The following is a 14,993-nucleotide window of genomic DNA, read 5'->3' as shown; positions in this document are numbered from 1 at the left end:
GTTTGTCATCCTTTTTGACAAAATTTAACACATAGAAATGAAGCCACAAACAATTACCACCAAGGAGATGAAGACGATGGCCTCTAACAATTTTGAGCCTGGTCGTCTATAATTGTACTGAATTATTATATAATATTATTTGTTTCTAATAAAATAATACTATAAAATAAGAATATTTTAACAAGTTTGTCTTGTTTATTTTGTAGGGACCTTAACATGCAATGTCAAATTATTTAAAAAAGTTGTTAGAGATAAACAACACTATGTCCAACTACAAATTAAAAAAAAATATAATGAAAGGTAAACTTTAGGTGGACAACACTTTCATAGAGGGAAAAACGATTATACATACGACAAAAATAATACTAATCTTGGTTAAATATAAGAAACATTCGAGTAATTACTGATTACAAATTTAAATAATGTAAAACTACTCTCCCGAAAAAGTAGAAAAATGGACATACCTTTACCTTCGGGGTACAGAAATATTTTTTGTAAAATATCGAATGCTCTCAACTACTTCTCTATCAAAGAAGAGTGAAAAAAACTGTAATAGATGACTTGCTTCCATGTTTAGCTTTTATTATGTTTTTTATTATGTTCTAAATATCGATCAGACTGATGTTGAATTATTGTTGAGTACGAAGCAGTATCTTGTTTTACCCAAATTTGGGCAAATTTGGATTTATTATTTTTGCCTGTTTTCTTTGGACGTTTTGATCTGTGGTTCAGAGGAATATCATAATCAGAATCGTCAGAATTCTCATTCACTTGCATTTCATATGTATGTACCTGCAATATTCGCTTTTTTTTTACCAACTATATTATCATCAATGTCTTCTACATCAGAAATGCCATCCGTTTTTCATGGCATATACACCACATCAAGTGAGTCAGTATTTTTAGGGGACATCCATAAACTACGTCGTTGAGAAAAGGAAGGGGGGGCTTGCTTTTTTCGACGAAATACGACAGGGGGTGGGGTGGTATGAGTGCACGTTCGACGTCGTTTAATATATTGGTATATATAAATTTATCGCTATTGTCTCTATAAATATAATTTTTTACTAGCTTTTACCAGCATTAAAGTATCAGATATTCATATAAAAACGTATAGTTTTTGAAATGAAATTGAAAATAAAACAAAATGTTTACGAATAAATACACCTTTGTTAAAATTAAAAAGAATTCTCTTATAGATACTTTTGTCGCATACATTTCGTTTTTATCAGTCACAGCCTTAAAATAATATTAGGTAGCACTTTTGTACAGGACAACAAACAATAAGACACTGTTCTTTGGGTTTAAACAAGCGGCGCTTCTATATATACAGAACAACGTCTGGAAGCAAACAATATTAAATTGTTAATTCATTTATGTGCTACATACTGTGTGTGAAAAAATAGTTCTGAAAGGATGAATGGAAATAAAATATTGTGTTCTGTTTAGTTAGTAAGTCGTATTTATACTTAGAAAAGATTTAAACGCAGATTGATAGATTACATTATTACCGAGGGCCAAAAGTTTCTGAAAACATCTATAATGTTTATTTTAATAAGTTACAGGGATAAAAAAGGGAATATTTAGTCTGATTTTTAAGTTCAAAAATTTCATTCAAAAGAAACCTTTTGTTTATTCTAAGAGACTTTCAGCCCTCGGTAATAATGTAATCTTTCATTCTGCGTTTATATTTTTCAAATAAATTTATTAGTTTTCTCAGGATTCGAAAAAAGAATGCATTTAAATAGAATTGGACCAAGATTTTGCGCCTACCCCTTAATTGTTCTTGTTATGATACATTAGCAAATAAAGTTTCAAAGGTTGATAAAAAAAAACAGAAATAACATTCAATTTTTTTAAATAATTTAAAGGGGGGTCGTGAAATGCTATGACGGACATGGGGGGGGGGGAGTCGTCTATAAACGACGAATTACGACGGAGCGGGGAGGGTATTAAAAAGTTCAAATTTTTTACGACGTAGTTTATGGATGCCCCCTTACAATATGACTCGTCTTTTAACAAAGTCAGTAACCCTTTAGTCTTAGTCGTTAGTGCCCTCTTCATTTTATATTTCGCTAATTTACTAAAAGAAACAAAAACTGAAATACTATACACACATCCACATGATAATAATTTAGCTTACCTCATTTTAATTTATATGGAATGTAAAACAAATAAACACAAGGAAACTGTCAAACTGATTCAAGCTGAAAAGAAAACAAATATAACGTTTACAGCACATATAAATTCTATAAAGAGTGAACGAAGCGTAATGACGTCTAGCGACAAAAATATAGTATGGTTTCGGCGAAAGGTGCGTATACGCACCCATCGTATAAACATGTAATTATAGACCTTATTCTTAAGAATGAGTGAATAAGTTTTAGAATAATAAAAATTTCAACATATATTTATAGCCATAGCATATAAAATATGAATTATCTTTATAATTAGTTTCGGAAAAAATGTGTATGAAGATGTGTTTAAATCATTAAATTACGTAAATTATAATAATCTTAAAATATTTAAAAAGTAATATTTTTGTTAAAAGAAAAATGATATCATATGCCTCAATCTATTGAGATGTTATTTAAACAAAAAGAAAACATTAAAAAATTATCCTCAGACCAAAAAAAATTAACAATAAATGATTCTACATATTATCATGCACTCATCGTTTCCAGCACGTAGCGTTTAGTTTCCGAAAAATATTGATTTTATTGGTTTTAAATATCAACAATTCATACTGTCCGGAACGTATGATATCAGACACCTCTTTGTAAAATCAGGTTTTTGGGAGACTACGCTACGTGCCGGAAACGATGAGTGCATGATAATATGTAGAATCCTTAAAGGTTGCGGTTACGCATGTTTGGCCGTAAATGTGTTAATACTAAAGAAGTTTTCTGTGTGGTTCCAACATACAGGGACATACATGCTCAATAATTTCCTTCGTATTTAATATGTATTTTATAAACTTTTATGAAAAAGAATAAAAGAGACACAAGTTATATATTGTTTTATTAAGTCTCGATAAGTGTATAAGCAATAGTGATAGTAAATATTATTATATTATTACGTGCTTTGATTTTTTTACTGAATTCCAATCGTCTCATTCATCTGATTAACGATTTACGGTTATGAGAAGCGCGTAGATAGAATATATCGATCGACAAACCTAAAACATTTAAATACAATGATTATACATTACAATACGTTAAAGGCTATAGCGGGATAAGATGGTCAAAAATGCCCCCGCACCGATCAGCCCCGCTACTTATTTTTTCGATAAAGGATATAAAATTATGCCCTCATGCAAATTTTTAGCTTCCCAAAGGTCCTAGAACCTCTTAAATCGAGAAAAGAAGAATTTTTAGGTTTTATTTTTTTGTGAGCGCAATTTTAACTTAAAAAATCTGAAAAAATTTGAGATGATGTATATTTTGAATACAAAACAGCCTGATTTTTTTCAGATTTTTGTAATATAAAATGAGCCCAGGAAAAATTTTCGAAATTTTCAAAAAATTTTTAGGTTATGTAAATATAATTTGGCCAACTTTTAAATGGTATTTTTTTGTGTATCTTTTGTCGTTCTTCTAATGGCAGAGGCAGAATTTTTAATATCTGAGCGGAAAGACTGAAAAAAATTGAAAAAACCGTTTCTTGCTGTCTCGAGATGCATCTCGCGACAGCCAATTTTAGGATTTAGGATCCTGACTACAACAACTTAAAACAACACTAAAAGTGTGAATTTTGTCATAAAATTTGTTATGTGGGTTTATAATAATATTTGGAACAGCTTTTCCAAATAAACTTTTTTCGATATCTCTAACGCGAAGCAAATCGAATCGCATATCGAAAATTCACCCTGTTCGTGGATTCGCAGTAGACCGCGTTTAAAATTTAAATTTCAGTTGACCATTTTAAAAATTGTGAACCATTAACTTGTATGACTGTGCCAAATTTCAAATCTGTATATATTTTGATTGCCGAAATATAGGGGTGTCTTCATCTTAAACGCGACACACTGTATATTATCAATATGATAATTTATTGCAACTAATATAGACGTATTTTTTATACCTAGATTCAAAAAATATACATTCCAAATACTGACTAATTCACTAAGGGCCGGTTGTTCGAACGCTAATCAAGAAGTTGATTATAATCAATCATTTATTGTAATCAATTTTCTTGATGGGAATCAAATCGCGACATGAAAAATACATGTATAACACTAATCAGTTATTGATTGTAGGTAAAACAGTAATTAAAATATAGCCGCAGCTCTTAAATTCTTAAAAATTGCTTATTTTTATTATTGATTTGTAAGTAGAAACAAGAAATTAACATCAGAAAATTAACAAAATAATAAAATAAATCAGTCAACATAACCTCAAAATGCGACATCTGTCAGAAGTACGCTTAATCAAATATAATTGTAATTAAATATTTGATAATTATCAGTTTTGATTAGCGTTCGAACAACCGGCCCTAATTTTATCATAAAAAGTCAAATTGATTGCATTGAAAATTGAACCAATTAATGCGTATTAATATAATATTATTATAATAATTATAATATACAGAGTGAGTTTTATGTATAGAAACCCTCAATTATCTCGGAAACATCTTGCATAATTTTTATAGGTTTTGGTGGGTAGGGGTTTTCTAATGCAGCCGATATTATAGTGATAATTACATTGTTGTCAGATCTTCCGTTTTTCTGGAAATCTAATGAATTTTCTTATTTTTTTTGCGTTTTGAAGTCCTTAGGAAATACTGATTATTTTTCATGTTATATTCTCTATACCTAAATGCCACAGTATCGGAGTTATTGCTACATGTATTTAAAAAAAATTAAACAAATTATAAATATCAATTTTTTCGGCCCGTGTAGTTACATTCTTTGGATCATTGGGAAGAAAAAATGTCTTTTGTAATTTTTCTCTAAAGGTTTTCGAGATCCAAATAATTTAATTGAAAAAAATCGAATAATAACGATTTTCAAGGTTCAAAAACACAAATAAAAATATTATTTTTGAAACTGCTGAGTAGCCAAATTCAAGCTAAGCCCTTCTTCTAGGGGTTCGCTATAAAAATTTTTGTCCCGTTTTATTCTAAAACATTGCCTTTTATTAATTGTTAGTGAAGCGCATATGAGAGGACGGGCGATCGGGGTACATTAACAACTAAAAAACAATATTTTAGAATGAAACAAGCTTAAATTACTTATTGGTAACTTATAAAATAAGTCTTGAACTTGAATTTGTGTAGACAGTTTTCAGTTTTAAATTGTTTATAACTCGAACTCGTTTAACTTTAGAGAAACATTACAACAGAACTTTTCTTGTTCCCAATAGTCCAAAGAACGTAAAATAATGTCTACCCGGGCCGAAAAAGTTGATTTTTATAATTTGTTTAAATTTTTTTTTTAATAAATGTAGCAATAACTCCGAAATTATGATTTTTAGGTATAGGGAATATAACATGAAAAATAATTAATATTTCTTAAGGACTTAAAAAAGCAAAAAGTAGAAAGGGTACAGTTGAAGTAAAAAAAATTAGATTTTTAGAAAAACGGAAGATCTGACAATAATGTAATTATCACTATAATATCGGCCGCATTAGAAAGCCCCCATCCACCAAAATTTATAAAAATTGTGCTAACCGTTTCCGATATATTTGAGGGTTTCCGTACATAAACCTCACTCAGTTTATTATATTATTACACATTAATTGGTTCAATACTTCAATGCAATCAATTTGAACTTTTTATGATAAAATTAGTGAATTAGTCAGTATTTTGAATGTATATTTTGAATCTAGGTATAAAAAATACGACTATATCAGTTGCAATAAATTATCAAATTGATAATATACAGTGTATCGCATTTAAAATAAAGACACCCCTAATATTTCGTCTATCAAAATATATTCAGATTTGAAATTTGACACAGTCATACAGGTTAATGGTTAACAATTTTTAAAATAGTCAACTGAAATATAAATTTTAAACGCGGTCTACTGAGAATCCACAAACAGAGTGAATTTTCGATATGCGATTCGATTTGCTTCGCGTTAGAGATATCGAAAAAAAAAATATTTGGAAAAGCTGTTCTAAATATTATTATAAGCCCACATACCAAATTTTTTGACAAAATTCACACTTTTAGTGTTGTTTTAAGTTGTTGTAGTCAGGATCCTAAATCCTAAAATTTGCTGCAAAAAACGGTTTTTTCAATTTTTTCGTTCTTTCCGCTCAGATATTAAAAATTCTGCTTCTGCCAATCAAAAAAACGACAAAAGATACACAAAAAAATACTATTTAAAAGTTGGCCAAATTATATTTACATAACCTAAAAATTTTTTGAAAATTTCGAAAATTTTTCCTAAGCTCATTTTTTATGACAAAAATCTGAAAAAAATCAGGCTGTTTTGTATTCAAAATATACATCATCTCGAATTTTTTAAGATTTTTTAAGTTAAAATTGCGCTCACAAAAAAATAAAACCTAAAAATTCTTCTTTTCTCGATTTAAGAGGATCTAGGACCTTTGGGAAGCTAAAAATTTGCATGAGGGCATAATTTTATATCCTTTATCGAAAAAATAAGTAGCGGGGCTGATCGGTGCGGGGGCATTTTTGACCATCTTATCCCGCTATAGCCTTTAGAATAGAACAGCAAGAAACACATTCTTAAAGATGCTACAGACACTTACTAACTACCCTTAATCTTGATATGTCCCTAAGATACCGCATTATAAAATGTTATGTATATAGTATACTATTACACGGCATGGAAGCTTGGACGTTAACAGTCAGCTCATTACGACGTTTAGAGAGCATTGAGATGTGGATACTTCGTCGTATGTTGACAATTTCTTGGACGGATCACGTTAAAAATGAAGAGGTTTTAAGGCGTATGAATAGAGAACGTGAACTCATAGAAATTGTCAAGAGACGTAAAACATCTTATCTTGGACACATATTTAGACAAGAAAGGTGTAACTTCCTTCAGCTTATAATAGAAGGGAAACTAGAAGGCAAACGCGGCGTGGTAGACGACAAATCATCTGGCCGCGCAACGTAAAAGAATGGACAGGATTTGACTTTCAGAGTCTAATAAGAAAAGCTCAAAATAGAGAAGACTTTACAGAAGTTATCGCCAACCTTTGCTTAGAAGACGGCACCTAAAGAAGAAGAAGAAGTACATGTCATAAAATTTAAAACTTAAAATATATTTACCGTAACAAACGCTCTTCGGCCAACCTGAAAAAATCCTAGTGCATCTATAACAATTTCTCTTTGAGCTTCCAGCATTAAAAAAAGTGTGTCTTTCTTCAAAGATTGATCATTTTCATACCATTTAGATTCGAATATTGCGTATGCACAAGTTTCTGCCTAAAATTTTTCTTAATAGAGTATAAAAAATGAGCCATAGCTTAGCCTTAAATTCCTGAGCAAAATAGGTCGATTTAAGCTAACTTGCGTTTGTACGAAAGTTGATAATAACCGAATTATAGGGCTATTTTATGCGATTTTACAGTGATTTGGTGTTTATTTAAACAAATTTGAATTTTCTATGGTAAAGTATCAATGGAAACAATAATATTTTAATAGAAGGGACTCAAAAATGTCATTATATTGCATTACAATAGGCTATTTTAATTCAAAACAAGTTTTTGATTCAATTTTATAGTGTAGAAAACGTTAAAATACCGTTTTTTACATTTTCCTCCATTCCCAAAATACATCATAATCGATTTGGCTGAAAATTTGCCCACAGATAGTCAAAACATAAAACTTTAAGTGGTTAGAAGGATTTGAATTATATTACAATACCAAAAAAGTTGCATGCAATAATATCAGCCTGAAAAGTATATTAGTCCAGTCGGGATAGCATTTTTGACCTTGCATGCAGAGCTGACCAAAATTTTATTTTATTAATCTTCAGGATAGTCAATAGTAGCCTAAATTTAAAATTGTGATTTGAGATAGAATCACCCATATGGAAATGGATATTATAGCAATTGATGACCATTTAAACATTAAAATTGACTTGTTTTAAAATTTTTTTTTATGTTTGGATGACAACAATTATTATTACAATGTATGTATGTAGTAGACATACAGGGTGTTAGTAAATAAGTATGAAAAATTTTAAGGGCTAATTCTACATGAAAAATTAATTAATGCCGGTTTGCTCTATAAACATATGTCCGCAAATGCTTAGTTTCCGAGATATGGGGTGTTGAAATTTTTATTTCAAACTTCCAATTTATTTGTAATGGTCTGAATTTTTTTAAAGAAGAAAATAGTACGCCACTGAGACATTTCAAATTAAAAATTATTTTTAAATTCAACGTCTAATTTATGATAAAAAATCTTTCTTGCATTTTTTTCATATGGTGCACCTTTTTATGCAGAAAAATAAAACATCTTGACTCGTATTTTTCATTTTTTTAATACATTATCAAGAATCAAGAAATATTCAATATAATAATACTAAACTGGAACAATAACAGAAAATATTACTAAAAAGATTTTAACTAGGTGCAGAGCTACAACAAATGTTGAAAATGACCTCCTATAGAGGTTATAGAAAAATTTTATATTTATCATTGGCGCGAATGAATATTTTTAAGAGAAAAATAGTACGCCACTGAGGCCAAAAATCTTTCCTGCCTTTTTTTCATATGCGGCGCCCTTTTTATGCCAAAAAATAAAACATCTTAACGTTTAAAAAGTATTTGAACTAATTTTCTATGCAAATGGAAACTACCTCAAATACTTTGTAAGCGTTAAGATGTTTTATTTTTTTGTATAAAACGCCGCCTTGTATGAAAAAAAGGCAAGAAAGATTTTTTGTCGTAAATTGAACGCACACACACACACACATGCTCGTATCAACCCCAGCCCCGGGGAACATGTGTGTTCCAATGGAAAAGTGGAACCAACATGTCCGAAGATCAAACCGGTCACACCCCGTAATGGAGTGGTACCTATCTGACCCCCAAGCTATACCTCCACCCCTCCCCATCGAAGGACATACCGAATGGGAAGGCGTTGATCTTAATGTTACTTTGGATGCCCTGGGTAATGGGACATCCTTTGTATTACTTCATGTGGTTAAGCCACCTGGTTTTAGGGGTAGCTAGAAGAGCTTTTCTCCCTATTAATGACTAAGTTAATTTTTTACTTTACTTTGGACTTGTGTCCTAAAAAAAAATGTGTTCCGGACATCAAGGCATCAATCTAAATCGGTAAATTGAACGAGGAATTTAAAAATGATTTTTAGTTTGACATATGTCAGTGGCGTACTATTTTTTTCTTCAAAAAATTCAGACCATTACCCGTACGCGCGCCAATGATGAATATAAAATTCTTCTGTTACCTGTAAAGGAGATCATTTTAAACATTTTTTGCAGCTTTGCACCTAGTTGAAATCTTATTAGTAATATTTTCTGTTATTGTTGTAGTTTAGAATTATTATATTGGATAGTTCTTAATGATGTATTAAGAAATGAAAAATACGCGCCAAGATGTTTTATTTGTCTGCATATAACGGTGCTTCATATGAAAAAAGGCAGGAAAGGCTTTTTATCAAAAATTAAACGTGAAATTTAAAAATAATTTTTAATTTGAGATATCTCAGTGACGTACTATTTTTTTCATAGCTCAACTGGTCTTAGAGCAATAAATAAATTGGCAGTTTGAAATAAAAATTTCAACACCCCGCATCTCGCAAACGAAGCATATGCGGACATATATTGATAGAGAAAACCGGCATTATTTTTTCATGTAGAATTAGCCCTTAAAATTGTTTATACTTATTTACTAACACCCTGTATAATATATTTTTATAAATTAATATACAATAATGAGTATGTTGTTTGTTATTCCACATACCTCATCTTGTAGGAACGAAGAAGGAAAAGAGAATATTGCCAGTTGTACCAACATAATTAAGGTGAATGTACAACCCTTTATTTTTAACGAGGTGTCTGCTGCTCTAAAATAAAGGAAAACGGTAACATACATCTCATACAATAAGAATTACTTAAATCTACAATGTTGTAGTATAGCTCAGTAAATGAACGGGAAGTACGGCGATACCGTGTAATTTTCAGGGGCAACTCCGAATTGCATGAAAATTTGGATTTAGGTGGTACTTACTAGTTGAATTTGTGCTGTTGGTTGCTTTTACTGGGGGTGACAGTCACCTCTTCTCGAGGGTGAAAAAACATAGTTTAAGATAAGCCCGGAAATGGATAAATTGACTGATTGGAAGCAACTTTCGCTCCATAGAGTTTTTTATATAAGTCAATACTTTTCGAGTGATTTGCGATTGACAATGTTTATTTGTCGACAAAAAACTAGGTACGAAAAAGGTTTTTCGCAAATAGCTCCAATAGTAAATATTTTATCGAAAAAATATTTTTAGCAAAAATTTAGCTTAGAAAAAAAGGGAAAGAGTTGTGTATTCGAGAAATCTATAGATCGAGCAAAGGCAAATGTGTAGCTCATAAACAATATGTTTATATTCTTCTTCTTTACGTGCCATCTCCGCGACGAAGGTTGGCAATCATCATTGCTATTCTCACTTTTGATACTACAGCCCGAAAGAGTTCAGTTGAAGTGCATCCAAACCATTCTCTAAGATTTCTCAGCCAGGACATTTTTCTTCTACCTATGCTGCGCTTTCCTTGAATCTTTCCCTACATAATTAATTTTAGGAGTTCATATCTGTCACCACGTGTTAAATGACACAAATATTGAAGTTTTCTTATTTTGATGGAATCCAGTATCTCCCTGCTGTTCGGTATTCCCTTTAGTACTTCCTCATTGGTTATTCTGTCTGTCCAGGAGATTCTCAGCATTCTTAGATACCTCCACAAATATTCGTCCGTTTGTATTCGTCCAATTCTAAATCGAATATTTCATCGTGAAATAACCAGAAAATGAAGCACTTTTCGGAAAAAAACTGATTTTAACTTTTTTAAAGTATTAAAAAAAGCTTTATTTTAATTTTTTATAAAAGTTTTTAGCATTAAAATAAGCAAGTTACGCTCAAAATAAAGTTGACCCCTTTTTTGTGATAAAAAAAATCATGAAAATCTCCCTGTGTTTAGCTCCCCAAATGAAATTAACGGTTACCGCTTTACAAACAATTTTCTTTCCTGATCCCTTTTTTATATGATATGCCAGTTTCACCGGTTTAAAGTGCTTATTTTTAAAAGGGTTATAGTTGAAAGGGCTTGAAGGAGTCACTAATCACGAGTGTATGCAAACTTTGAACATCCATATCTTAAGCAATTTTTGTCTTACAGAAAAACAAAATGAAACTAACATATTTATAACAGTATAACCTACATTTTTTACTGTTTGAGATTTTTCGTATCGCTAATACTTTTTAAGCTATTTTAAAAAAAGCAAATTTTTCCAAATGTTTTAGAAAAATTTCTTTTTATTATAAAATTAAATTTTTTAAATAGTGAGCATTTTAAACCGGTCAAACTTACAGATCATATAAATAAACAATACACATACATTTAACGTAAATGGTACAGCGATAATGATTAATTTTATTTAATGTGCTAAATAGAGGGAGATTTTCACGATTTTTTACCAAACAAATAGAGCCGTTTTTTCAGCGTAACTCGTAACTTATGCTAGAAACTTTTTGTAAAAAATAAAAATAAAGCTTTTTTTAAACACTTTTAAAAATGTTTAATAAGTTTTTCCCGAAAATTGCTTAATTTTTCGATGATTTCACGTTGAAATATTCGATTAGGAATTGGAATTATACGAATAAGAACGTATGAGCTACAACTTTGTTTTTGTTCCTTTTATAGACTTTACTAATACACCATGTTTTTCGTTTTTTTTATAAGCTACACTTTTGATAAAAATAATTTTTTTCGATAAAATATTTACTTTTTGAGTTATTTGCGAAAAACCTTCTGAAAACTTAGTTTTTTTTTCGAAAAATAAACATTTTCAATCGCAAATAACTCAAAAAGTATGGACTTAAATAAAAGACTCTATAGAACAAAAGTTACTTATAATCAGTCAATTTATCCATTTCCGGGCATATTTTAAACACGCGTTATTTCACCCCCGAAAAGGGTAGTCACCCCCCAAGAAAAAGCAACCAACGGCACAAATTCCACTTTGAAGTGGAGGGTGAGTAGAACTTAAATCCAAATTGTCATGCAATTCGGAGTTGCCCCTGAAAATTACACTCTTAAACAGTCATTTACTGGGCTAGTACTCGCATAAGTTTAATTTATAATATTTGACTTTATTATTTGACATTTGGTATTAAAAGATTAAAGTAGGCCAAAAAGATTAACAACACTTAACCGCAACAATTATTAAATAAGTAGGTAGGTATTTAATACTAGCACATTTTTAATATACTGGATCACAATAGTATATTATGCAACTAGCATTTAATAAAGGTTATTATGTTCCTAGTATGACGGATACGACATGAGCCGCGAAGCGGCGAGTGCCGTATAGAATACGAGCATCATAATGAAAATTACAAGTGAGTTGTATACCTATATAATTTTTTTATAATCAAAAACGGTAACAAAATGATAACAAAAAAAAAATAATAAAAAAATAATATAAAAAAAATTTATTTATTTATTTTCTAACACAAACAAATTAAGTAGTTATATTATGATATGCTTGACGTTGCTTATTGCGCATGTGCCATCTTTGAGAAAAAACGTCATCTCGTCATCTATTGGTTAAAAATCTGTATCATAATTAAATAGTCTAAGATGCGTTATAAGGTCCATCTGCACTGATCTGTTGAATAGATAAAATTATTGTATATGTAATTTAGTCTGTTAACAATTATAAAAATACAAGGAGTGTCCGATCTAGTCTTGTTCTGACTATAATTAATTAATAATTAAAAACTTACTTTATATATATATATATATATATATATATACAAACAAACAAGTGGTTTATTAGGGTTGCAGTCAGAAGTTTGGCCAGGATATCAAAGAAACACTCTTTTGACTTTTTGTCTAGCTTTCGGGGTTGTTTGACCCCTTTATCAAGACTCTGTAATATAAAACAAAAATGTAAGTATTTTAAAATATTACATTGTTTTAGTAAACCTACTAGTCGTTGAGATTATTAAAGAGAAGCTTGATGATGCTCAACATTTCAAATTAACACAAATATTGAAAAAAGAAAACAAAGGACACAATACATTTTAAAATTTTTGAATAATTAGCAGAAATACAATAATTATTCTGTCATGTTAACCTACTGATAATGTAAGTCAAAAACTCTGACACATAGAGAACAGAAAGAAGAAACAATCAAATTAAAAAGTATCAAATAAAAAAGTAATTAAGTGTTATGATTATTGTGGTTCTTTTTAAAACATCAGAGGCCCATACAAGGTGTGTTCAAATTCACTAACTGTACTTAAGAGTATGCAACTCATTATACGTCCATGTGTGTTTTGTAAAACAAACAAGTATTTTTATGTTTTGGTTTTTAGTGTTGCGCAAGTAGATAACAATATATGTTGCTAAGTTTTTCTATATCTGATTTTTTATTTATACATGAGTTGCTAGATTTTATGCAACACATTTCCACAAAAACGCGTTTACAGTGGTTTGTTTCCCTTGCCAAAATACAGGAACCCTCGAAATTGAACTCATGTTTCAATGTTACAGCATGTTCTGTTAGTGCACATGCATTTATTTTGTTAACTTTTATGTCACTACGGTGACTGATGGCTCTACTATGGAAATTACGAGATGTTTCGCCAATGTACACGTTGTTACAATTGAAACAAGGTATAGAATATACAACATTCGAAGATTCCTGCATAGTGAAGGGATCCTTAGTTTTTGTGTATAACATAGACACCGTTTTCACATTCCTTGTTGCGATTTTTAAGCCATTCACATTTTTGAAAATGTTGAATAGCTTCGGTGTCAGATCAGGAATGTAGGGCAAGGAACCAAAAGTTATTTTGGGTGGTACTACTGATGTGTTGCCTGTCAGTTGTCGGACTTCATTATTATGACAATTTCGTCCGTCAGCTGATTGACAAGAAGGAGAACCAAAAATAAGTTTGTTTAGAAGCCCTATGGGATAAGAATTTTCTAATAATATGGATCTCAGCTTTTTTAGTCCCCTATCCCTAAATTCCAGGTGCGACAATTTAGTGACTCTACTTTTTAATGCCAAAACCAAGTTTGTTTTCATCTTAGATGGGTGTTGGGAATGAAAATTTATGAAACGGTTACTAAAACAAGGCTTGCGATACCACTCAGTCTTCAGAATGCCATTCCTGCCACGATGAATGAGCATGTCTAAAAAAGGAATCATATTATCCGCCTCCCTCTCAACCGTAAACTTAAGGTGTTCACATTGGTTATTAAAAGTGTTTAAAACATCAGTTACTTTGTTCTCTGGAACCGATAAAATCAAGTCATCTACATATCGTTTAATAAAAGGTATGTGAAAAGGTATCCTTTCTTTACACGTTGTTATAAGTTCATCCAAAACAAAATTACATAGGATGGGAGATATTTTACTGCCCATGGGAGTGCCAAATATTTGTTTAAAATAAGTACCATTAAACAAGAAGACATTGGAGTCAAATATGAATGTTAGAATTCTAATGAAATCATCTAAATTAATCTTGGTATGTGGAGCAATGTTATTCCAGTTATTTTTGATGCTGTTGAGAATAGCATCTAACGGTAAGTTTGTAAAAAGTGACACAACATCTAAACTAATTAATATATAATTATTCGGAACTTTAACATTGTTAATGAAGTTACTAAAAGTGAAAGAATCTCTAATATAGAATTCGTTAGACTCATTATAGGAAATCGTGAGAATATCCGTGAGGTGTTTGGCAAGTTTACTGTTAGGGGCATCAATAGAAGAAACAATTGGCCTCATTGAGATAATGGGTTTATGAACTTTAGGTAGTGTATA

General features: G+C 30.5%; 1 protein-coding gene across 1 annotated transcript in view; it reads right to left on the bottom strand.

Moving 5' to 3' along the window:
- Positions 1-3,004: 3,004 nt before the first annotated feature.
- The window catches only part of LOC114324961 (odorant receptor 49b-like), a 40,115-nt gene continuing 28,126 nt past the window's right edge, over positions 3,005-14,993 (bottom strand). The window contains exons 4-6 of the mRNA XM_050655520.1: positions 9,912-10,014; positions 7,248-7,403; positions 3,005-3,178 (exon numbers count right to left, since the gene is read on the bottom strand). Coding sequence (XP_050511477.1) covers positions 3,125-3,178; positions 7,248-7,403; positions 9,912-10,014 — 313 coding nt within the window. The 3' untranslated portion in view covers positions 3,005-3,124. The remainder of the gene's footprint in view (positions 3,179-7,247; positions 7,404-9,911; positions 10,015-14,993) is intronic.

The sequence above is a fragment of the Diabrotica virgifera genome, chromosome 1 (assembly GCF_917563875.1).
Source record: "Diabrotica virgifera virgifera chromosome 1, PGI_DIABVI_V3a".
In the NCBI taxonomy this organism is placed as follows: Eukaryota; Metazoa; Arthropoda; class Insecta; order Coleoptera; family Chrysomelidae; genus Diabrotica; species Diabrotica virgifera.
Note: the sequence above shows the minus strand (reverse complement) of the source record. Positions and strands in the feature narration are given on the sequence as shown.